At 38.6% G+C, this 23522-nt stretch overlaps 3 protein-coding genes across 10 annotated transcripts; 1 reads left to right on the top strand and 2 right to left on the bottom strand.

Annotated features, from left to right (window-relative positions):
• Window positions 1–238: 238 nt before the first annotated feature.
• LOC131310124 (protein WVD2-like 7) lies at window positions 239–7230 on the bottom strand. Of its 8 annotated transcripts, XM_058336939.1 has the most exons (12): window positions 7089–7160; window positions 6777–6873; window positions 6323–6422; window positions 5132–5998; window positions 4967–5023; window positions 4449–4859; window positions 4272–4336; window positions 4031–4105; window positions 3035–3128; window positions 2853–2915; window positions 2631–2750; window positions 239–761 (listed from the first exon to the last, which is right to left on the bottom strand). In XM_058336939.1, the coding sequence occupies exons 3-12, from the start codon at window positions 6350–6352 to the stop codon at window positions 705–707; spliced, it is 1839 nt and encodes a 612-aa protein (XP_058192922.1). In that variant the 5' UTR covers window positions 6353–6422; window positions 6777–6873; window positions 7089–7160; the 3' UTR covers window positions 239–704. The 8 variants fall into 8 exon arrangements, with proteins under 8 accessions (XP_058192922.1, XP_058192927.1, XP_058192921.1 ...); XM_058336944.1 differs by lacking the exon at window positions 6777–6873 and having other exon boundaries at window positions 2631–2732; window positions 7089–7230; XM_058336938.1 differs by lacking the exon at window positions 6777–6873 and having other exon boundaries at window positions 7089–7230.
• Window positions 7231–9631: 2401 nt separating this feature from the next.
• Window positions 9632–10738, top strand: LOC131310125 (germin-like protein subfamily 1 member 1). Its single transcript, XM_058336947.1, has one exon. The coding sequence runs from the start codon at window positions 9848–9850 to the stop codon at window positions 10520–10522; it is 675 nt and encodes a 224-aa protein (XP_058192930.1). The 5' UTR covers window positions 9632–9847; the 3' UTR covers window positions 10523–10738.
• A 5947-nt stretch (window positions 10739–16685) lies between these two features.
• LOC131310126 (probable galacturonosyltransferase-like 9) lies at window positions 16686–18980 on the bottom strand. Its single transcript, XM_058336948.1, has one exon. It carries the CDS (start codon window positions 18142–18144, stop codon window positions 16987–16989), a length of 1158 nt encoding a protein of 385 aa, XP_058192931.1. The 5' UTR covers window positions 18145–18980; the 3' UTR covers window positions 16686–16986.
• Between the last annotated feature and the right edge of the window lie 4542 nt (window positions 18981–23522).

A 23522-nucleotide genomic window follows, 5' to 3' on the forward strand; every position in this document is an offset into this window, starting at 1 on the left:
CCAGATCAACCTAATGTTTTTCATAGATGATCATAAATGATCTACACACCAAAATCCAAAAGACTCTCAGTTCGTGGCATCAAAGCAGATCCTGTGTTGCACCTGCACGGCTGACTTGGACATTCCATAACTTCATTTCTTTTCAGAGACCTGAGAGGATCCAGTATCTTTCAAAAATGATGCAACAAAACAAGAAGAATAATCAGGACCAAAACTATAAGTTTATCGAACCAATGTCTAGAACGAGGAATATGCATATTGCATTATACAAAATGTAGATTACAGAACTTCATCTTCTTCTACATATAGTTAAAACAACTAAATGCATATACATATTGATTTTCACACTACCTCTACAATACAAATAATAGGAATTAGGGGGGAAGATCAAGAGGGAGAAGAGCTAGTCAATGTAAACGAAAGCCATGAGCCTCCACCTCTTCTATATCATCTTCACATCTTTGAGAGGGAAAAACAACCAGACGAGAATTTCTCCATGTTACTCAACAAGGGTACCTTAGGCCAAGCATTAGTACGATGGCGATATGCTCCTCCTTACTAAAACAATCTCTTCTTTGCTAGTGTATTGCCTTATCCACTAGTGTATTTCTTCTTCAGAGCTTATTCTGCTTCCCGCATTTCTTATCTTCAGCCAAAAAAATTCATGAATTCATTCGATCTCTGCGTAATCGCACCAAATTCTTTTACCTCTGTGTTTCTGGTCGATGGTGGTGCAGCTGGTGCTTATCCTTGGCACGCTCCTGCATTAAAAGAACCATGACATAAGTCCTTGTTTGGATGAAAAAAATTAAAAGACTTTTTCCGTTTTTCTATTTCATTGTATATTTTTTAATAACTTTCTATGGGAGGGAGCTATGTGAAGAGCAAATAAGAACAAGAAAACAACCAATACAAAAGCTCGAAATTGTTTTCAGGGAGTGTACATCTTTTTCTCCATCTTCCTTATCTTCTTTCCCATTTGTTCCGACTCTTGCAAAAGCATATATCAACATCTTAGTTACTCACAAAGGTAAGTTTACTTAGTAATTTGAGATGAAGGATGCAAAGACCTGGAATCTACATAAATAACAAAAGGCCGATCAAACTTTCGTGAGCCAATATATGGTTTCGTGGATGTTATTCCACCGTAGACATTGTCAAAAAATAGGTTACCATATCATTCCAAAGATCCCAAGATATTTCTGAGCAAGTCGTTCTTTAAGCATTTCACAGTAAAATAAGCCAAAATATAAATAACAGAGAACGAGAAACAGCTAAAGCTTACAATCACTTTAACAATCTCATGAACAAAGCTAACAAAAGCTTTTGCTCAGTTTTGGCTCTCTCTTCCTATTTCAACAATGGCTCTGTCTATAAAACGGATTGCTACAAACTATGCACTCGAAATTGAAGCTGGCTCATGCTATTTTGGTTCTCAAAAATATCCACAGAATACAACTACACCCGTATCACGAGGGCTGTAAATTTTTTAAGCACCCAATGACACATACAAAATATGAAAACACCCAATTTCAGAAAGAAAGTAAACGAATAGGATGGAGACCCATCGTCTCACGAACTTCTTGACCCCTGGATTTAGTCTTTATTGGAGAGTGTTATGCCTAAGGTAAATTCTGTGTCTGTTGTAGGTTGCAAAATCTGTTATATTTGGAACCATTTTGATTAGATACAGATCTCTTTTGTAATATAACAAGATTTTCTGGGTCAGACTTTCATTAAGGTAATATAAAAAATACACTATCGATATGTGTAGCACAAACTTCTTGTACAAGTGAAAAGGAGCAACTTCCCAACATAGTTTTTGGTAGACACAATCTGAGAATTTTCCAAGAATTAGAAGTGAACATGATATAAAGTCAACAAAACTCGCATATCTACGTATAGATAAATAAATCCAGAGTCAAACATTGTTCTCAAACATTTGCTAAGAAACTGCAATGTTCTCAAAGGACCCGGGTTAATATGACAAACAAGGAGCTAGTATTTGTTTTAAGTTGTCATGTTTACAACTCCAACATGGGCAAAAAGCACTCCAATAAGTATAACCACCAAAAGTAGCCATTCTCCTCTTAAAGAAGCCAAACAAAAAAATAAGTCCCCTTTCTTGCTGGTTCTAAAGACCACATCCTTTAACCAAGCCTTGCTTGACGTAATGCTACTAGACAAATAACGAGTCTTGGTATGGGAAAGAAAACAATGATAGGCATCTCCAGCCACCAACCACCACTAGCCAGAACTAATCTAGCACTAGTTATCCTGTGATTTTTGAACTGTATCTTCGTTTTATATAATTGCACAAAGAAACTTTCAAGAAAACATAGAAACTTAGGAGTGAAGATATAAGCTTGTTTGACCCCACCACTCCCCACCACCACCAAAGGTCTAATAAGTACTATGATGGCAAAAAGAATTTGCTAAAATTAAAAGGAAAGTCAAAGGTTCTTCTTGATGACTCCTCATGGTAGGTATGTGCAAGGTAGACGTCTATATTCCACTAGTATTATCATACATAAGAATCTGTCTCGAAGGGAAATTTGTTTCATTTAACCTTAAGGAGACAATTGATTTCAAGATTTTGACTGGGATAAGATATTAGAATTAAGATATACCTTATCTAAAGAGTTTTTCGATATCGTGTGCCCTCGATAGAAACTTGGCATAGGAGTGGCTTTGAAATTGAGGCTCTGTCTTAGCTTCTTCATCTCAGCCTCCTTTTCCTCGTGAGTCAACTATAGGATTAGGATTTTCAAATAGCCACACTAGAGATAATTCCACAGTACAACATGAATGTATCTGATGAAAGGTTCCACAATTTATAACTAAAGTTATACCTTTGACTTTGAACTAGGGCGTGTTTTTTCTGCCTCTTTGGAATATGATTTTCCCTCCAGTTTCTTGACAAACAATAAGTAAAAGGTTAGCAAATTCTAGTACATGTACTTAATTCGAACTGCAATCACATCTAAATGATATTAAAACAAGTTATCAGATAGGGGTGGTGGTCAAGGCTAACCTCTTTTCTTTTTTCAGATCTCTCACTACTTCTCATGCTGAAAGATGGGGCAGGCTTTGCACTCCTGTGATCCATACCAGCTCCTTTTAGTGACCTGTTCTTCATAAACCGACATGATTGAGGTTTCAGGAAGAAGACTTAACAGCACTTAAAAGTCAATTTACATGTAGAGCACAAAATAAACATACAAAAACTCCTTTCATGCACAAAATCTTGATAACAAGCTAAATGACAATTTTATCAGCAGAATAAAAAGCTAGAGTTATGTTGTACACCATTATTTTGGTCTACGATTTGGAAGCATCAAAGAAGGACCCTCACACCATTAGAACTAGATTCATAAACACGTGGGACAATTCTGTGGCTTCCCAGGTTGAACAAGGAATATGTATGACACCAGACCCATAAATGTGCAGGCAAACAATATCTATTTAGTACCGGCCCAATCAAGGATGTCTATTGAGATATTTTTCTCAAAAGTATCTCTCTTTCTTTGATAACTCAAGGTGTTTGGGCAGCTTGAGCGCATGGACTGGCCCTATGGTACCAAGGAACACTAATACCCTAGCGGATTACGTTTTGGTACGCACATTCGGTAATACTATGATACAATTCCACTCCGATATAGTAAATTTTGAAATCCAAAGTGATCCCCAAAGTTTTTCCAAAATATCAATTTAATAAGGCAAAGATCTAAAGAGAGAGCAAATTTTTGATGAGATAAAATGTAAAAAATTCCGTCAAGCTCTTAAAATGTTTTTTTGTATGGATAATTTGAAAAAAAAAAAAAAAAACCTTCGTCTACTAGATGTTTATCGTTTGAAGGAGCAAGTTCTAATTTTGCTATCAATTGAAGCCTACCCCTTGCATCCCACAATTTAGGCCCATGGTATACCAAGTTCCCCTTCTTCGTACCAGTATGATCTGCGCTTCAGGTAACATAAGACTAGCCCCTGAAAAGTTGATAGCATCTAGTTGGTTTCAAAAGAATCTTACCCGGCTGAGATAGTGTTCCAGCTTCTTCCCAGTTGAGCTCTATGAGCATCCATATTCTCTGCAGTCTTCCTTAATCTACAAATCAAATAGATAATTCACAATCAAAACTCATAGAAAAGTCAAATGGGCAACTCTCCGAAGCATTTCATTGTGAAAATAATTTCGAGGTATCATACATCTTCCTTAAACATTCAACTGGAAAGTCCTAATTATTTCCAATAAAGCATATAAGACAGATTACCCCTCTTTTTCCTTCTGAGGAGTCAAAGAAGTGGACAGCTTATGTTCTGGCATTGTAGTCGATACCTGCCCGAAAGTTTGGCATCAATGTTCCAAAAGTGGAAAGATTCAAATTCACTGCCAACGGCTTTATAAAAGCATAACTATAAGCAACAATAAACATCGCACAATGACCAACCTCCTTTCTTCTAGAAGATTTATCATCACCAGAAGCTCTTACTTGGGTGAAACTGTTTTGAAATGTCTTAAATGCTCGCTTAACAATGTCTTTATCCCCCATTTTCTCCATAAACAGCGACTTCCTGGGTGTGGTAATTGAAGTTGAATCAGAATTTGCAGTACCAAGGTTAAGGGACATGTGCATCGATGGAGCGACTTTCTTGCTTTCTCCTGCATTAAGAAATTTGCTCCTTGGTGATGATGAACTGTATGCATTCTTTGAAGATGACCAAGAGGCATTAAGCCCAGTAGAGGTTGGTGTTGGTTTTGATGTTTTGGGGGTGGATATTTCTGGAGATTTTTTGGGCAAAGGTGATGCTTGTTTCTTCTTTGTTCCTGGAAAACTCTTCTCCTTTTTGGACAGAATCATCTAAACGAAATATTGTGAAACAATGAGATTAAGAGAGACACCACATAACCTAATAATTAAACAATCCATGCAGTCATAAATATGCTTAAAAAAGCTACTAACTTCACCTTTTGATATTTGTTTGATGCATCCAGTTTATCGTTCTCCTTTTTCGAGGGAGTAATCTAAAACCAAATTATGAAAGAAAATGTGAGATGGTGGAAATCAAACCATGAATAACCTCTACGGTAAGAAGTTTATTTAAACAAGGACTATCTAGAAAAACTGATTACCTTAACCCTTTGAATTTTGTTTGCCGAATCCAATCTGATTTTCTCATTTTTGTTTTCCATAGTGTTTCCCCTCCCCTTCTCAAAGCTACTTGGTGGTTGGACTGGCGATTCAACCTCCACCTTGTCTTGAAATTCACTTACACAGGGATTCTCTTGAATCAAAACAGGTGGCAATTCCCCTTTCCCCTCAAATCCATTTAGACGAGTTTCCTCTTGAACCAAAACGGCTTCTTCTGATCTATTCAGTTCAAGCTTTTCCATGATGGATAGAGTTTCCTCTTGAACCAAAACAGCTTCTTCTGATTTATTCAGTTCAAGCTTTTCCATGATGGATAGAGTTTCCTCTTGAACCAAAACAGCTTCTTCTGATTTATTCAGTTCAAGCTTTTCCATTATGCTATCCATCTCATCTTCCTTAATTCCATCAACTGGCAGGCTTTGACGCTCTATGGATATTGATGCATTCTCATTGGACTCATCAGATCGGCTTCTACTCGAGACTCCAATCTGATCAACTAGTTCAGCTTCGGCAGAGACTTGACCATTACTGGCTGTACCAAGTTTGGTATCAGTCAAAGAAGTGTTTCCAACATTTTCTTCACCATTTTGGCCAGCGTTTGTTTCCATTTGCCTCTCCTGCTCCAGTTGTTCAGCCGCCTTTCGGGCAGCAATTTTCTTGTAATGGGCTTCAAAGTAAGCCTTCTTCTGAGCTACCGATCCGGGAGTCGAGCACTTCTCAACTTCTTCTAAGTACTTATTTGGGGAAAAAGTTGACCATTTCTCCCACGAAAGTGAATCATTCTCAAACCTACCAAACGAAACTGATACTTCCAATGTAGTACTAGAGGCAAGTGATGAATCTCTCATCTGTTTATATAATCCAAAATCAGCACAACTAGCGACGCAATCCGGAAATCATGCAATCAGGGATTGGAGATCCATCATTTAACTTAAAAGAAAGAAGGTACTTTTGGTGCAAGGACAAATCCAAAATCAGTGCAAATTGCCAAGCAACAAATAGAGTCAACTTAACAAACACCGACAACCACACACAATACATAAACTATGCAATCATGGGTTGGAATCAATAACAAATCTAAACAGAAAGAAGATGATTTTGATGCACAATAATTTCAAAGGAATTAAACTACCGGGTCCGAATTCACGGATGAAAATCGAGATATGGGTTACCTTTGGAGCTTCAACAATTGATTCACCCATTGGTTCTCTAAAATTCTCCTTGAATTATCACAGATCTACCACAAAACACCCAGAGGTTCAACACCATGTCCTGTTACAAGCATATGGGCAATCCCTGAATCAAACGTACTTAGAACAAGAGGCCAAAGGATAAGCACATCACAATGAAGACAAAAAGAAAAAGATCAGAAGAAATGCAACCATGGAAGACACTGGCATGTGCTGTGTTTTCTATTTTATTATTTTAAAAATGTACTTCAAAATTAATATTATACTAAGTGTCAGAACTGATTGAAAACAAAAGACCCATTGCTCGATCTCACAAATTAAGAATCAGCACCGCCAGTTTTTGTTCCTTCAATTGTCAACGCCACCATTTTTTACAGTTTACCAAAAACCTGCGTCAAATTTTTTGGTACTTTATTGGAAACTGCTAAATGATTACCTCAATCGTGACAAAAGCAAACATTATCAAAAGGGAATGGAGAAAGATTTCTTCACAACTCCAAAAGGTGCCTCATCTTTTTACTGCTGGTCTGATACTGTTGGTAAAAGGACAAGAAATGTTGAACTTTTTGTAGCTTCCATAAGAAAATGTGTGCAATGTTTAATGATTTAGTGAGAGATAGAATCGAATAAAGAGATTGGTTGGCTGAATTGTGGGAATCCAATGAAACATGGTGTACTAAAAGCATAAACAAATCAAGCAAATGAGGAGGGAAAAAAAAAACTGGGTTTCCTTAATTGAGATATTTACCTGATGATTTCTCATTCATGAACTTCAGAAAGAAAGACCCATCAATGATCAAGCCGTGGAAAAGTAGATGGTGCCCACTGGCAAAGCAGAGGTGGTACAGTGGAGAGAGAGAGCGAGAGGGGGGAGAGAGAGAGAGAGAGAGAGGACACGTGACAGATCAATAATGGAGGTAAAGGGGATGCGCACTAGTGGGCCCTACGAATTTAATCGGTTGAACTAGTTGATCTCATTTGGATCTCATTACTACTAGTACTAACCAAAGAGAAATGACGGAAGGAGGAGAACGACGTCGCCTGGAGTTTGAATCGTTTGAAACGACGACGTATCTTGCCCTTATCAAGGATTTGAAGAAACAGAAAAGCTATGTGCACAGAAGCTGTGCACAGCAGCGGGGCTAAATTCTGAAGTGATTTTGAGTGTTTTGTTAATGCCTCTAACGATATCGAACGAAGTTCATTTTTTACAGAGACCTTAAACGACATATTTTGAACAAAATGAGCGGCTCCGATCATCTTTTTGGGACCCGAGGCGGGAGAAAACCGCTGCTGTGCAAGTAGCACAGCTCTTGAAGAAATTATTTAGTGGTATGGTTGCATACAGCGACAAGTCCTACTATGGGGTATTGGCCATTGGGTACACCAACCAAATGTACCGGGTTGTATGGAACTCATTTAGAAGTCTCAATAAATGATCGAAATCGTTCAATTTGTTAAAAATATTTGTAAAAAAAAATCAACTCAATCAGATATCGATAAGTACTTGAGCAAAAAATTGATCAAGCATTTATCTGAATGAAGTCCGAACCCTCCGAACAAGGCAATTGACTCGGTGGATGTCCTTGCTTTGAATTGTGATCCTAAAAAATTAATCTTCAATTATGACTCATAAAAAATTGGCATGGTGGGGTCATATTTATTCATGTCAATGTGATTTTGCTAATCACAGTTTTCTTGAATAGTATATGACTAATAAAAAATGAATCTTGTAATGGGAGCAATTGGTTTTACATTTTTACAATGTCAATACTGTTGGAACTAAACAAAACAATGTGAATACGAAACTGACAATAATGAGTATCTCAAAATTATTCGTCCATCCATGAAAATCAATCGAAAGGACAGACGTATGATACATAATAGTCTACGAGTCTGTACATAACGGTAAAGAAGTAACAAATACACTATCAACCTCATACAATTGAATTGATGACAAAGAAATATTCAAATTAATCAAAATAACGCTATAGGAAAGACTTGGTTTTAAAAAAAAAAAGGCTAAAGAGAATAAGAGATGACAAGAGGTCAATGTTGTTTCTTGACGGGATTAATTTTTAATTCAAGAAAAGATCACACGTAATAATAACAGTTGTACTTTTTTTTACAGGGTCAGCTGACACTCCACACCTGTATTTATGGAGTCGCCTTGTGATTATAGTGTTCAAGACCATTTAAAAATATTAAGTATCAAATGATTTACAAGAAACATGTCTCTGGAGCCCTTAATAGTAATTTCTTAGGGCCTATTTGGTTGGGCAACTTATTGTTTGTTTCGTATTGCTAAGAATAAGACACAATCGGATCAATAATAAGAATATAAAATAAGTTAAACTTGTTTGATAACCATAGTTTCTTAAGCTTATACTATGCTTTTACATTTGTAGATGGTGATTTAGTAAAATAAACAAACTATATAAATAAGCAATGGGAATGGTTCAAACTTCAAAATATTTTTTTCCTTTTTCGGGTTTAGCAATGGGACCCTTAGACCAGGGAAATTACTGAGCACCACGCAGTCTTTCAGGGGCTTTTTCTATCACACATTAGTGTGAGTTTCATTATAAAGCGTATGCCTACCGCACTACTGTGCCGCGGAGAGGACCTGTGGTTATATAACACAAAATAACTTTTTCATGAATTTTTTTTGGGTAAGTATTATCCCTTCAAGCCACAGCACAATGTGGGAGACCCACTGTGTTTTTATTTTTTATTTTTTATTTTTTCTGTACAATGTGATTAGGCTACAGAGACATGGATGGCCCAGATCATCTGGTACAGTTTAAGTCGTGAGGCCGATGTTTCCTTTAAGTGGGCCCTACTTGTTGATCAACCCAACCCTTGCTCGGCCCGAACCAGGTGGGTTCTGACTGAAATGGTTAATTAAATGTCGGTCAAATACTTCCCAATATAAGTTCTTACTGGGCCTATCATTTTCAAGTGGGCCAATTGACAGCTTACTAAACTAAAGATTTTTTTTAAAAATCCTCTTAGGGCAGCCAGGAAGGATCCATTCATTTTTTCAAGGGTTGGCTCGGTTGTCATTGGAGTTAGGGGTTTGCTCCTTCCTAATGCTCAGATTCGATTCTCTTGCCAGCAATTCTTCGGGCCGGTCATCTCATTTCACATGTAAGCGTGTAAAAAAACTGTAAGATGGACTAGTAAAAATGTTCGAGGCGCACGCAAACTGACCTGGAACACCTATCATTACAAACGGGGGGGAGGGGGGGGAATCTTTTAGATGTTTAATCAATTCGGATTTCATTTGTTCAAATTTCTGGAGGTTTCAGTATGGTCATTTTCACGTGGGACAATAGGCATTGCTCCAAAGTCGAAACACCTTTAACTTGCCTTATTTCCGAATCCTGTAATGCTCTTAAGCTACTCCACCACCTCTCACATCTGATGGGAAAATACTCCACTCCCAACATGTTGTATATATCAGAAAATTACCCCCTAGTTCTATATTGATTCTTACTAGTACATATGTACATTATGAGCCCCAAATCTTTCCCACTCCTGTTCTTGATCCTCATACTAGCTCTATTACCGGGCGTCGTCAAACCTGACCCAGACCCGCTCCAAGACTACTGCATTGGAGACACAATAAAACCCCAATCTTTCTTCGCAAACGGTGCGCCATGCCTCGACCCCTCGCTAGTGCTCCCTTCTCACTTCACAACCTCAGCCCTGACCGAACAAGGCAACACCGCCAACATGTTTGGGTTCAACCTCACTCTGACTAGCACCGTAAACCTCCCCGGAGCCAACACCCAAGGCTTGACCATGGCTCGAGTCAACCTGGCGGCCAACGGGATTGTACCGCTTCACTCGCACCCGCGGGCATCTGAAGTGACCATATGCCTCCAGGGCTCGATTCTCGTGGGATTCGTCAACACTTCCAATTACCTCTACACGCAAAACTTGAGACAGGGCGACTCGTTTGTTTTCCCCAAGGGTTTGATTCATTTCTTGTACAATGTGGACGCCATGAATCCTGCGCTAGCTGTGTCCGGGCTCAGCAGCCAGAATCCTGGCGCACAAATTGCTTCCCTTGCTGCATTCGCCTCAAAGCCGGCCATACCGGATGATGTTCTTAAAAAGTCATTTCAAATCAGTGGCCAAGACATGGCTACAATTAGAAAGCACCTTGGAGGGTGATTGCTCTTTCACTTAATTAGTAGTGTGTTTAACGTACAACTTTTTAATTTTTTTGATCCTTTTCTCGGAACATGTCGATCGGACTGGAAATCTTGTTAAACTTGTATCGATCCAACCGTTTAGGTGTTCATAAAGATTCGCGCTTCTATGAATTTGGCCGCGAAGTTTGGTGCCAACTTGTCGCAATAAACAACACAGGGAATCCCATTGACACAAGCATGAAAACGTAAAGATCCGTTGTACGTATATTATCAATTAACTTGCTCTATTGCTCTGTAATTAATGAGTTGGAAAGTGTTCCTTGGATGCCAAGTCACTTGGAAAGTATTCCTTCGCCAGTGAGCCTTTTGGTCGATCTTGTTTATATTTTCCATAGATCCAAGCAGATAATAAGAACTCTTCCGATCCCTTGCAGATCAATCCGTATATGCCTTGCTTGTAATTCGCTTCGCATTTCCTACCATTCAAGTGAAAGTATACAAATATATACTTATAATCTGTTTATATATATCGTGATCCTAAAAATAGCATGTGTCAGTTTTGGGAATCAATACTATGCACATGTTTCATGTTTGCAAGATCAGCAGTGCGATCACCAAAGTGGCTTGGTATTTTGCTGTTCTTTTCTGGGGAAAATGTGAGCGAAACTCCACGTGCTAGTCTATTAAGCCAATGTCTTAAATGGGCGTTGATATATCTTTTTTCGGCCCTCTGATACCATGACACCTAACGTGAAGCAGTCAATTCTTCTATAGGTATCGCTTTTGTATCTGATTTTTTGTCCGCTACGCAAAGGTTACGGCTGATACTTGACTGCTACAATCGCTTTAAACGCTTTGGGGCCAAAAAAAATAGTTTAAGAAATACACCACCGCTAAACCTGGCCCAATTTCCACTTAGTAGTAATGAATATTCCCGCTGCTATTGTTATCATTATCGCTATGCATTTGCTAGCGCTATTTAAAACCTTGCTTCCTGCGCGTAGAGGAATAGTATTACTTGGCCCAAGCTCCTTCCTTGAATATTCACATAGTCATTCCCTCCTCAAAAGTGATATCAAGCCCTCTCCAGAAGCCAAACCCCCTGATCATTGTTCCTGGAATTCCGCCAATCCTCGCCTCTTCATTTGCCCTGCTATCAGTATGCATTCGTATTTTTTTTATCGGCGAAAGTCAATATATATTGTTTGAATAGTTAGATTATTAATGTTTTGACGAAGGAATTGAACTTTTAACCTTCTTTTTCCTATCACTTAAGTGCATCATTTGACGCCGTTGGGCCAAAATCCTCTTGATATCCATTCATATTAGGGACAATGACGGCCATGGATGTGTTTTGATAATAATACCCGTCAATAACATGCTGAGAATATTACTCTCTCCGTCCCTTTTTAAATGTCCTGCTTCGTAACTCCCACTTATTAAAAAGACATCATCATTATACCTTTCACATCAATTTTTTCCTCCACTTTTCCTACTTACCCATCATCATTACACTTCTACTCACTTACTTTTCAAAAAGAAATCTACTTTTAGGGACAAAATAGACAATGTACCAATTTTTACCCACTAACTTTACAAAATGGACACTTATTAAGGGACAGCCTAAAATGGAATACTGGAATCTAAAAAAGGGACGGAGGGAGTAGTTAATATTGAAAATATCTTTGGTGGGTATTAATTATCAAAACATTTCCTGGGCCGTCAAAAGGGGAGTATTGGAGAGCCTATTGGGCCAAAATTCAATGTCATGCACATGTGAATACCAAAAATATTAGGCCAAAATTCGTGTTTGAATGGACTCATTAATACAATGATATATATATATATATATATATATATATATAGAGTCCGTCTCTCGTAAGGACCACCTTATTTTAATAAAATGCGGACCTCCCTTTCCTGATTGAATTTTGATGATCCGAGCCGCTCAATATGTTCAGAACGTGATTTTAAGGGTACCCGCGAGAAATCAGCAAAAAAAATGACCAGAAAGGGCTTCATCCGAGCAGTTTTTGTTTGTTTTTTATCGAACGGTTCAAACAAAAAATGCTCGGATGAAGCCCTTCCCGGTCATTTTTTTGGCCAATTTCTCGCGTGTACCCTTAAAATCACGTTCTGAACACATTGAGAGGTTCGGATCATCGAAATTTGATCGGAAAATGGGAGAAATGAGGAGGTCCGCATTTTAACTAAAATAAAAACTCCATCATTTGAGACTGACTGTGTGTGTGTGTGTGTATATATATATATATATATATATATATGAGTCCCCTTCTTATAAAGACTACCTTATTTTAATAAAATGCGGACCTCCTTTTTTTTTCGATCGAATTTCGATGATCCGAGCCGCTCAATGTGTTCAGAACGTGATTTTAAGGGTACCCGCGAAAAATCAGCAAAAAAAAAAAGACCAGGAAGGGCTTCATCCAAACAGTTTTTGTTTGTTTTTTATCTAACGGTTCAAATAACAACTGCTCAAATCAAGCCCTTTCCGGTCATTTTTTTTGTCGATTTCTAGGGGGTACCCTTAAAATCATGTTCTGAACACATTGAGCGGCTCAGATCATCGAAATCCGATCAGGAAAGGCGAGAAATGGGAGGTCCGCATATAAGGTCCTTACCTGAAGATTTTATATATATATATAGACACACACACTCGATAGAGTGAGTAATCTGACACTAACTAAATCATCAATATTTAATGGAGTGCCATTATACAAAGCTTTAGACAAGATCGAAACATCCAGCTCTTCCTTCTCTCTAAACTTTCTCTCTCTAAACTTTTCAGAAGATAGGGTTTGTGCTTGGGGGGTGGGGCTGCCGCCTCCCACCTCCTCCCTCCTCCGGCCACCCACCCTCCTCCACCATACCGCCCCCTCAAAACCCTCTCCTCGGCCGCTTTCCTACCCTCCGCTTCTACCTCCCTCACCCGTCCTCCGTTTCCCCCTCTCAATCCCCCTTTCCCGCTTCCTTCTTCTCCTCTGTGGCTCAGGTTGGGTTCAGATCGGGCGTTGTAGTGTTGCTAGGGTGGCTTGGCTTCTCCTCCGGCGAATAAGTTGCAGGTTCCGTCGCGGCGGCTCCGACTTCATTTCCAGCTACCAGAGGTTTTTTTCCTTGTTTTTAGTTTTTGTTCTATTTTTTACTCTCCGGTTTCGGAGAGGGTTGTTCCCTGCGTGGAGCTTTTGCTACCCTTTGTGGGTGTTTCCGTTGAGAGTTGGTCGGAGAAGAGGACGGTGAGGCGCATCAAATTACAGCTGCCGTCTTCTTCTCCGTTTGCGTCTACATCCACTCCCTGCGTGGAACTTTCTCTACCACTTTTCGGTAGTGTTTTCTGTACTCAGAGTATTCCTATCCAAACCATATGGATTACCCTTATTGTGGGTTTGTTCCCATCAATGGGCTCCGGTTTGGGGTTTGTAGCCCTTTGGGCGGATTTTGAGTAATCAAAATCTTCTGAGTCTGTTCAAAAAAAAAAAAAAATGGAGTGCCACGTATCTTGAGAAATCATTTGTGTTATGTTTCATGAGATTTGTTATCCAATGAATAAATACCCCTTAATTACTTATTGTGTTGGATTCTAATTTATAGATTTCAATTTCATGTTTAATTCAGCCAATCAAACAGAATGACACTATCTGCTTTAGAAAAAAAAATTTCCTAAAAAATCAGCACGAGTCTAAAGTCATATATAGATTATAATGTTGGCTAATATGGCTGTTAAAAAAAAAAAATTGGATCGTCTCATGTCCTTAATTTAGGCCGTAGGAGATCAACAGTCCAAATTAGGATCATTCATTATTGCAACTAATCCATGATTCGAAGAGATTCTGAACAAGCTTGAACCATTATTTATCTTAACATATGGTCTAGATTTGGACTGTCTTGTCTTGTCCAAATAACGTTTTGAACTAGGGAGAATCCGAACCTGAAAGAAACATAGTTATATTATGCTCTTCCAGTCAAATGGCCTTGTATCAATCAACCACCTAATAGTGTAGCACCAAATGTGTGAAAGGAAATTTTGAAGTCAATTAAAAAGGCCAAAAAAAGGCGGCCTAAACCTACTTTGAAATTGTCCAGGTGTAAAAACACATAGGGCTGTCCACAGCTGTGAGCTGGCCTGGTATAATAAAAGAATAAGGATTCGGGCAAGGCAAGCATATGTGAGACGTAAGAAAGAGACTTCTTATTAAAACAACTACTCCCAACCCACTATCACAAGCAATGCCCCCATGAGGTGGTGGAGTGGAGGAGAGACACTTTCTTCACAATCTTTCTTTTACAGTAAATTATTACTATTATTAATAATAGAAGAATGATTTTTGCACTCTCCAAATTATTAACTGTACTTTCAAGGGAATTTTCGCACCTCCCAAAATTAACAATTTAGAGAATGCAAAACATAACTCCATATTCATTTTCGTATTATCAATTTTGGGGAGTACGAAAATCACTTCCCTGTTAATATTATTATGTCTTGGTTTTGAATCATTGTCATCTCAATTCAATCATAAACTTCGTCAAAGTGTTCCAAAAAAGCAAATCCAATTAGGGCATCTCCACCCCTATCCAAATTTACAACCAATTCGAATATGAGTAAAAATCATCTAAAACACTAAGTACCCTGGTGAGTAATGAAAGAAAAAAAAAATTTCACCCAAAACACAACTCCACTTCTTTATCCAAATCCATAGCAAACTGACTTTTACCCAAAATTTTCACCAAATTAAGGGGGACCCAAATCCAATTTCAAAATTGCAACGGCTATTTTTTGGTCGTTTGCTAGTGGTTGTCGACATTGGTGATGGTTTTTCAGCAGTAGTGGTCGATGTTTTTATGTTTTTGTAAACATCATTATATCTTACGTACTCCAGCCGGTTATACCCCAAAGGAATCCCAATTTGTGGTTCATTTTTATCCCAATGGAATTTCAATATTTCATTTTGGTTCATTTTTATCCAGCTGGCTGTTGCCTGCAGTATTTTGCCAATTTTTGACATTTTTTTACTACTCCTGTTCATTAAGAATAAGAACCCTACGCGGAGCTTTCAACATTCACTATGCTACACGCTACGCTGCGCAGCTCTATTCATTCCATCATAGACTAATTTATTCTTATTCTTTTATTTTGTCGACCTTTATGTAATACTCCCTCCGTCCCTAAATAAGTGTCCGGCTCGCAAAACTAAGCCTTACAAAATATGCATGTTTTTCATTAAAAAAATTTAATTTTTTCCACAATCTAATAGAACTCATTGCTATCAATTGATTTGTGAAAAAAATTTGATTTTTTTAAAGAAACAAATGCATCTTTTTGAAGGCTTAGGTTTGCGCGTCGGACACTTATTTAGGGACGGAGGGAGTATAAAGAAAAAGCATAAAAAGACGGCCGGAACGCAAATCTTAGATTGAATCATTGTCATCGGTTCAATCACAACTTCGTCAAAGTGCTTGAAAAAAAACATTGTAACGTTCACACAATTGGAAATGTGAAATGTAATCCTAGTACTTTATTACCCCGTAAATCTCCATCAGATTTATTACCGTTTCTGAATGGTCACATTCCACTATCCGCAAAATATTACTATATGTCAATATTTACTCCTTTGAAACAAAAAGAAGGGAAAGCAAAAGAAAAGAAAAAACTATGAGGAAACTTTAGAGAAAATAGTGTTTCGGTTTCTCCATAAAGTAGTTTTTGAAAAAAAAGTAATTTCAAGCTCAAAAATCATGTGTTTACGTAAATAACTTTTCTACCAATATAGATCTTATTTGATAAATCTTAATGAGATCTTTCTTTTATAAAATCCAAAAAAAATCCAAAAATTATTTTTTATTTTTATTATATTTGAATTTGAAAATTTAAAAAAGAAGGTAAACTGAAACACCTCTTAAATTCCTTTTCTTTTTTTTTCCTTCTCTGCTCCTTCTCAAACCAAACAAAGAAAAATTAATTTACTTCTCTTCCATTTTCCTATGTTCCATCAAACCCCTAGACCAGAAAAAAGCCAAAGGGTATCATCGAGCAATTCTCAGATTCGTATTTAACTACTAGGTGAATAGTTGTGTAGGAATCTCTTCAAATTCGTGCAAACTCCGATCGAAGACAAGAGTTAAAAAGATTAGAAAAAAGCAATAATCCAGCAATCCAAACAAGACTCTAGAAAAACAGTATATCATTGGTTCCATCTATGAGAAGAGAAATGAATCGAATCAACCACACGTTGATGTTATTCTTGCCCGTCCATACAAAACACCCATCGCCCGAAAAACTGTTCCCAGCACAGGAACACCACCAGCTAGACCCAAAAAATAAATTCAAAAAAAAAAAAAAAAACAAGTACAAAAAATAATAAACAAAAAAAATACAATAAATTTCCCTACACAATTTGTACACGGCTACCAAAGAATGACCGAATGGCCTGCCCTGTGTATGTATCGCCCGACAAAAAAAAAATCAAATCAAACGAAATAATTTGAGTATCCAATGGAGCCTGAACCGGACAGAACCAACGGCAGGTGATGGGAAGAAGGATTGTGCCGGAGTCTGTCCCGGTTGGGCTTGTAGAGATCGTACGGCTCCCACAAGTGATCCAACGGACACGGTCTCCTCTCGTCGAGCCGGACCCACGGCTTCCCCTTGCCGGACCAATGCAACAGGCTCACCGGACCGGGGTGCAGAGACCGGCAGCTCCCCTTCACGTTGTCCCCGCCCAGACCGTGCTGGTTCCACCGGTGATCCACCGGCTCCACGTCGCCGCCGAAAACCACCAGGAACGGCGGCAGCGAGCCCAGCTCGTATATCCTCCGCTTCCTCTGCAGCTCCATCCAGTTCTCGATTTTCCTCCGGTAATTCCCCTCGCGCCATTTTACCAAGTCCATCACCATCACCCCTGTGTTGAAGTAGCACGGGGTTTTGGACCCGAAAACCCGGGGGAGAATCGGGTCGGACCAGAAGTCGTCGGTGAAGTACTTGGTGAAGTTGGCGTGGCAGTACTCGGGCGCCCCGATGACCCGGTTTCCCGTCAGGGTTATGGTCCAGAGCTTCCTGACGTCGTCGACTAGGATTACATCAGAGTCCAGGTAGATGACCCGGTTCACGCACGGGTCGAGTATGTCGCCGAGGTAGTTCCGGGCGTAGTTCAGCGGGTTCTCCAGGGCCTGCCGGATCGAGGAGGAGATGAGGTTTATCACGGTGTCCTCGCGGAAGATGTAGACCTTGAAGTTGAGGGAAGGGAAGGTGGACCGGACGAGCTGGGTCAGGACCCGGGGGCTCACCGGGTCGAACTCGGCGGCGACGAAGTGGAAGAACACGTGCTCGGGGCAGGAGGCGTGGCGGAGGACGGAGTGGACCGCCGCCACGGACCCGCGGAGGTACTCGGAGTCGAGGGTCATCGCGATGTGGACGACGGACCGGTCGCACGACGACGCCGGCTCCTCACCGGACGAGGCGGGGCACTCGCCGCCGTTGCGGTACTCCGGCGCCTCGGCGAATCGGGAGAGGATCGAGGCTCTGGATTCGGGGAAGGAGCGAATCGCGAGGCACGCCGACGGCCATAGGAGGAGGAAGAGAAGAAGAGGAGAGATGTTGGAAGAAGTGATTGGGCGGCGGGGAACCATTGGATGGTGATGGAATGGAAGGTTTTCAAGAAACCCCCGCCTCCACCCAAATGAATTATCAAGAAACCCCCTCTAACCAAATGCTGTGATATGTACGTGTAGGTTGTGATAGTATTGTATTACCACTCCAAAGGAAAGGGATTGTCGGTAGAGATGGAAAGGGGGGGAATGAAGGTCAACACGTATATACGGGGCGGGGGTTTAAAGAATGCAAAGGCAAACACGTAAAATGGAAAAAGGAAAACACGGTGCTAAAAACGCGGTTTAACGCTACTAACGGCGGATGGGGGAGGAGGGCGACAGTCAAGCAAGACACAAATATGGAGAGAGAGAGAGAGAGAGTCTCCTATTCTCCTTCCCGTGCAGTATTTCATGAATCTCTCCTTCCGTCTCCCTCTGGGTTCGCGGTAGGATTTTCGGTTTTCCTTTATACGGAGCAGAATTGGTTGGAGGTTGTAGGACAAGGGAAGCTGTGCGTTGTGAACTTTTTATTACACGCGCGTGTAGCTTCAACAGTTGGGACCGGTTTTCCGCTTTTTCCTCTTTTTTTTTTTTTTTTGCCAGAAGGATTGGACCAGTTTACGCTGTAACCTTCAACAAATGTACTGTAAAATTTTGGGATATGTAGGTCACAAATAGTAATAAATCCGTATAAATATGATTAACAGAAATACAAGGGAAATGATTTTTGCTCTCTTTTTTTTTTTTATAATTGCACTATATCTTTTTGTTTTTTAGTGAAAAAAGTCCACATAAAAATTTCAGGAATAACAAAAAATTGAGTGTACTTGTCAAAAAATGGGATGTGAAGATCATTACGAACGGATTAAAAAAAAAAAAAAGAATCATTACCCAAATTAAAACACCTCCCCTTTCCATTTTTTGTGTTTTTTTAAAATCTTTGTATCAAACTTAAAACCTTGAAATATAAAGTGCAGAGGTCTCATCATTATAGTAAATGATCACTCATTTTATTCCAAAATAATGTGAAATTGTATTATTTAACACTTTCTAAAAAATCTTGCAAGATTGATTTGGAATCTCTATGAGGATTCTTTTTTACTGGTCAAAAATACAAACATATCCGGACCATTGATTGTCGAGATGGACGGTTTGGATAAAAACCCTCACACGATCCTCATAGAGGATCAGGATTGAGCATCATCAGAGGCGTTTGGGGTTTAGGATTATGGATGGCTTCTGAACCCCTGTAAACTCCATTCCAGAAACTCAAAAAGTACTCTTTTTTTTGCAATTTTCAAACTCAAAAATATGGATCTTGTTTGAAACGATGCAAAAAAAAAAATTTCAATTTATTTTCGTAAGCTCATTATTTTTAAGTTTGAAAATAAAAAATACGTACTTATTTTTTTAAAAGTTTTAGTGGAATGGGGCCTAACTAATTCTCATGTCAGCCCCCATTGATGTATACAATATTGGCAAAAAAAAGTTTTGTTGACACATGTGACAAGTTGAAGAGTCATTTACGAGTACATTCCAAAGGATCATTCAAATTCATAGTTTTTTTTTTTTATGACTTTTTGATTTTAAGGGACCCACTTTCCCATATTATGAATCAATTAACCAATCATAAGAAACAAGACTTTGTGAGTTGGCATTTCGAATAATCATTTATCTCTCTGTCTCTTCAAACTTGAAAAGTGAGAGAGCTATGCTAAAATAGTATAGCAAGTTTTCTATTTCTCTTATTATTATTAGAGTGCAATTTTTATTTTATTTTTTGTAGTAATTACCTAAGAGTGCATTTTGTTTACATGGCTCTTCAATTTTAGAAATAATAATTGTAATGGCGTACCTGTTTGAATCGTTTTCTTTATTCTGTACAAGGCAATTACGCGCATGGAGACTGGAGGAGAAAACTGGAATTGATTAGGTTATATGGTTGTAGCTGGTAGGATGCTCTTCAACTACTTACCTCCACTTTACTACTTACCTCCACTTTACGGGACATTGTCACCCTTTCCGATTGACAATTTACTGCGACCACCGTCACTCCATGAATTACAAGCCATTTTTCACGGACCCAGTGTGCCGCTTGGCAGCAGTATCAAGCGACCAATCCGGCTATTTATCTCGGCAATTGACAGCTTGACTGACGGTTTAGATTTTCGTGCGCTCGGATTCGTCCGTGCCGAGATGAACGACCAAATCGGCCACTCGGCATCGTTGCCGAGCACCTCCGCTTAGCAGCATCTCCCATTCCCAATTTGCACAAATGCATCAAATTGTGTTGAAGTCACAAAAAATTAGATGGTGCAGTCCAAACAAATATGTGATGGAGAAGAGTACTCTGTAGCGGTGCTCCCATAGCGACCATGTTCGTTTTGGGTCTCTAGACCCAACCTTTTTTCTATGCGTACAATTTTTAAAAAAATTTTACTCTCATTTCTTTATCTCGGGGTACTCATTATCCCAAAAAATTACTTTACGAGTCAGTCAATTTAGCAGTTACCACTAGGAAATAACCAGACCTTTTGACTTGTTCATACCCTATACGAGAGGAAAACCCTGTTGATCGCATTAACACGTATGCATTGCAAGTCTTAGAAGCTACTACTAGTAAATTTGGTGATGTTTTAGGGATAAAGGAAACTGGTAATTAAATTTATTTAATATATTGGAGTATAACATACATTAGCGAGCAGTCATATGACTTGCAGTATACTCCTATTGAATTCTTCAAAGATAATTAAGCATGAACAGATAAAAAAATAATAATTAAGCATGGTCGTGTTGGCTGGACCACCATATTAAAATGAGGAAAATGTAGTAATTATCCTTTTTTGAGTAACTATTTCTTTCATCTTTCATGGAATTGATACAAAATTGCTTTTATATATATATACACACACACACATACATACAGTCATTTTCAAATGAGGAGGTCTTTATTTTAGTTAAAATAAGGAACTCTCGATTTCTCCCATTTCCCATTCGAATTACGATGATCCGAGCCGCTCAATGTGTTCAAAACGTGATTTTAAGAGTACCCGCGAGGAATCAGCAAAAAAAAAGACCGGGAAGGGCTTCAATCGAGTAGTTTTTATTTGAACTGTTCGATAAAAAACAAACAACAACTGCTCGGATGAAGCATTTTCGGTCATTTTTTTTTGCTGATTTCTCGCGGGTAACCTTAAAATCACGTTCTAAATATATTGAGTACTCTTTAAAATTATATATAGAGATATTGTCATAATATAAGGCTCTGTTCCGCTAAGGCAAATAACTTGTACTCCAGTACTTATTTTTCAAACAAGTACTTATTTTTTGAATTAAATGTGATGTATTGCGAGAGAATGACATGTCTCGTAAAACAGGAAATAAGTACTCAAAACAGGGGAATGGTGTTGTGCGACTGGTGCATAGCAATCCAACGACCCATATCTCGTCTCGGCACCGTGTAGATACGAGCCATTCATTGCCGAAATAAAACATGAACTATTAAATTGCCGAACAGACGACTCGAATGGTGCACGCTTGCATCTTGCAATTGAACATGTAGTAAGTAGAAACCAATTACTCAAAGGCATAATTCGAAAAATATCAAAACGAAACTTCTACAAAATTAAAAGTTCATCCTTTTAATTTAAGTTATTTTTAGCTCATGATTGAGAACGGAAATTATGTCAGGCAAATTAAAGCACTACCTTGAAGATGGGGTGTCTGGAAATCAAATATTTTTTAAAATTTTACATCTTGAATGATCATTCAATTATAATTAGTGAATTGATTTATACATTCCCTTTTTTTGATAACCACACTCCTTTTTTTGGATTTTAGTGTTGAAAGAGTATGTATTTATTTTGCTAAAAGACATAAAAAAAAAAAAAAAGAGTGTGAATATCAAAAAAAGAGTGTAGAAATCAATTCCCTTATAATTAAAGTATATTACAAATAATAACGTCACCATATATATTTTCTTGAATAGCAATTCATGAAACTATAATGAAATCGGATTTATGTATTTATTTTCGTCAAATATAACGCTTCATTCGAAACTCATGAAAAAAAAAAAGAAAAGGAAGAAGAATTAAAAAATAATAATTCCCTCCCCTTATTTGGTTTAGAAAATAAGCGGGACAAAAATAAGAAAATAAAAAGTTCCGAGCACAGTACATTTTCCTTTAAGCCATTCTCTTTCTTTCTTTTCTTTTTTCTACAAGTTCCAAACGGAGCCTAAAAACTGATTGGTTCCAGCCCTTTTTCTTTTGTCCTTTTCTTACTTTTGTGAAAATAAAAGGAAAGAAAAGAATTCGGAGTGGGGTCGGGGAGCTGGCAGCGGTGAGGTATTGGTGAGATCATAATACTTCTGCTGGGCCCTCCCCTACTAATAAAGGTTGATGGTCAGGTTCCATCTCTCTCCAGTAGTGCAACGCCAGCCATGCTGATTCCATGAGTCCCAGCCAGCTGTTACTGATTTGACGTCTACGGACTCCGGTCGCCACCGAATCACGTGCTCCTTACTCTCTCTGTTTTTTTGAACGAAATCATAGTAGAAGTAGCAAGAGTACGCTGCAAAATCGGGACATTACATCAATTGTGAATTTATAAGAGTCCACAAAGATAACTTAATTCCAATAAATTCAATTAATTCAAGAAATAAACTCATCAAAAGCAAAAAAGAAGAAGAAGAAGCTCATTTAAGAAATTCACACGCTGGTGAGAAATTTCAAATTCCTGACTAACTACATTAGTAATCATGCACAGATCACATGTGTGGAGCCTACTCTTAGACAGATTTCACATAAACGATCCAAATCGTTCCTTAAAATATACTCTCATTTTCGTTACCCAGTTATATAAATATAAGTCATTTTCATATCCCTTTTATATATTCAAATAGACTCATTTTTATTGGCTTGTGTTTTTTTTTGAACACAAGGCAATTACAATTCGTATCATTCCAAAAGAATTGGGGGACGGTGTAGTGCAGTGGTGTGCGCAGTGCCGTGCTACGCACCTCCGAACCGTCGGATCGTGCATCCGACGGCTCGAATCTCATCTTGATAATGAACGGTTCTCGATCGTTAATTGTCAATATGAGATCCGATCCGTCAGATGCATGATTCGACGCTCGGAGGTGCGCATGTGCACCTCACTGCACAACACCAATTTGAAGTCCATTCCAAAAGGCCCAACAACATTTACAATAGAATCTAGTCATAATTACAAAGTAAGAAAATCTTTTCATTTTTTTTTTGTAGAGCGATTTTTTTTTTATTAATCTTTGAAAATCTTGCATTCAATCATATCATTTGGACAACGCTAATGCCGCGGGCACTTCTGATAGTGCCACGTACATGTAAATTTTTCTCTCTATTTGGTTCATGTTCTTTTCTAGGGGGACCTAACAAAGA

This window comes from Rhododendron vialii, chromosome 12a (genome assembly GCF_030253575.1).
Source record: "Rhododendron vialii isolate Sample 1 chromosome 12a, ASM3025357v1".
NCBI lineage: Eukaryota > Viridiplantae > Streptophyta > Magnoliopsida > Ericales > Ericaceae > Rhododendron > Rhododendron vialii.

What these genes read in the sequence shown, in the direction of transcription:
- LOC131310125 (XM_058336947.1), top strand. Translation starts at nt 9,848, where the DNA reads ATGTACATTATGAGCCCCAAATCTTTCCCACTCCTGTTCTTGATCCTC.
- LOC131310126 (XM_058336948.1), bottom strand. Translation starts at nt 18,144, where the DNA reads ATGGTTCCCCGCCGCCCAATCACTTCTTCCAACATCTCTCCTCTTCTT.
- LOC131310124 (XM_058336938.1), bottom strand. Translation starts at nt 6,352, where the DNA reads ATGGGTGAATCAATTGTTGAAGCTCCAAAG. An exon ending in CATCAAACAAATATCAAAAG is followed by an intron (nt 4,860 to 4,966) that starts GTGAAGTTAGTA and finishes TATTTCGTTTAG; the next exon opens with ATGATTCTGTCCAAAAAGGA. An exon ending in GATCTGAAAAAAGAAAAGAG is followed by an intron (nt 2,916 to 3,034) that starts GTTAGCCTTGAC and finishes TTGTTTGTCAAG; the next exon opens with AAACTGGAGGGAAAATCATA.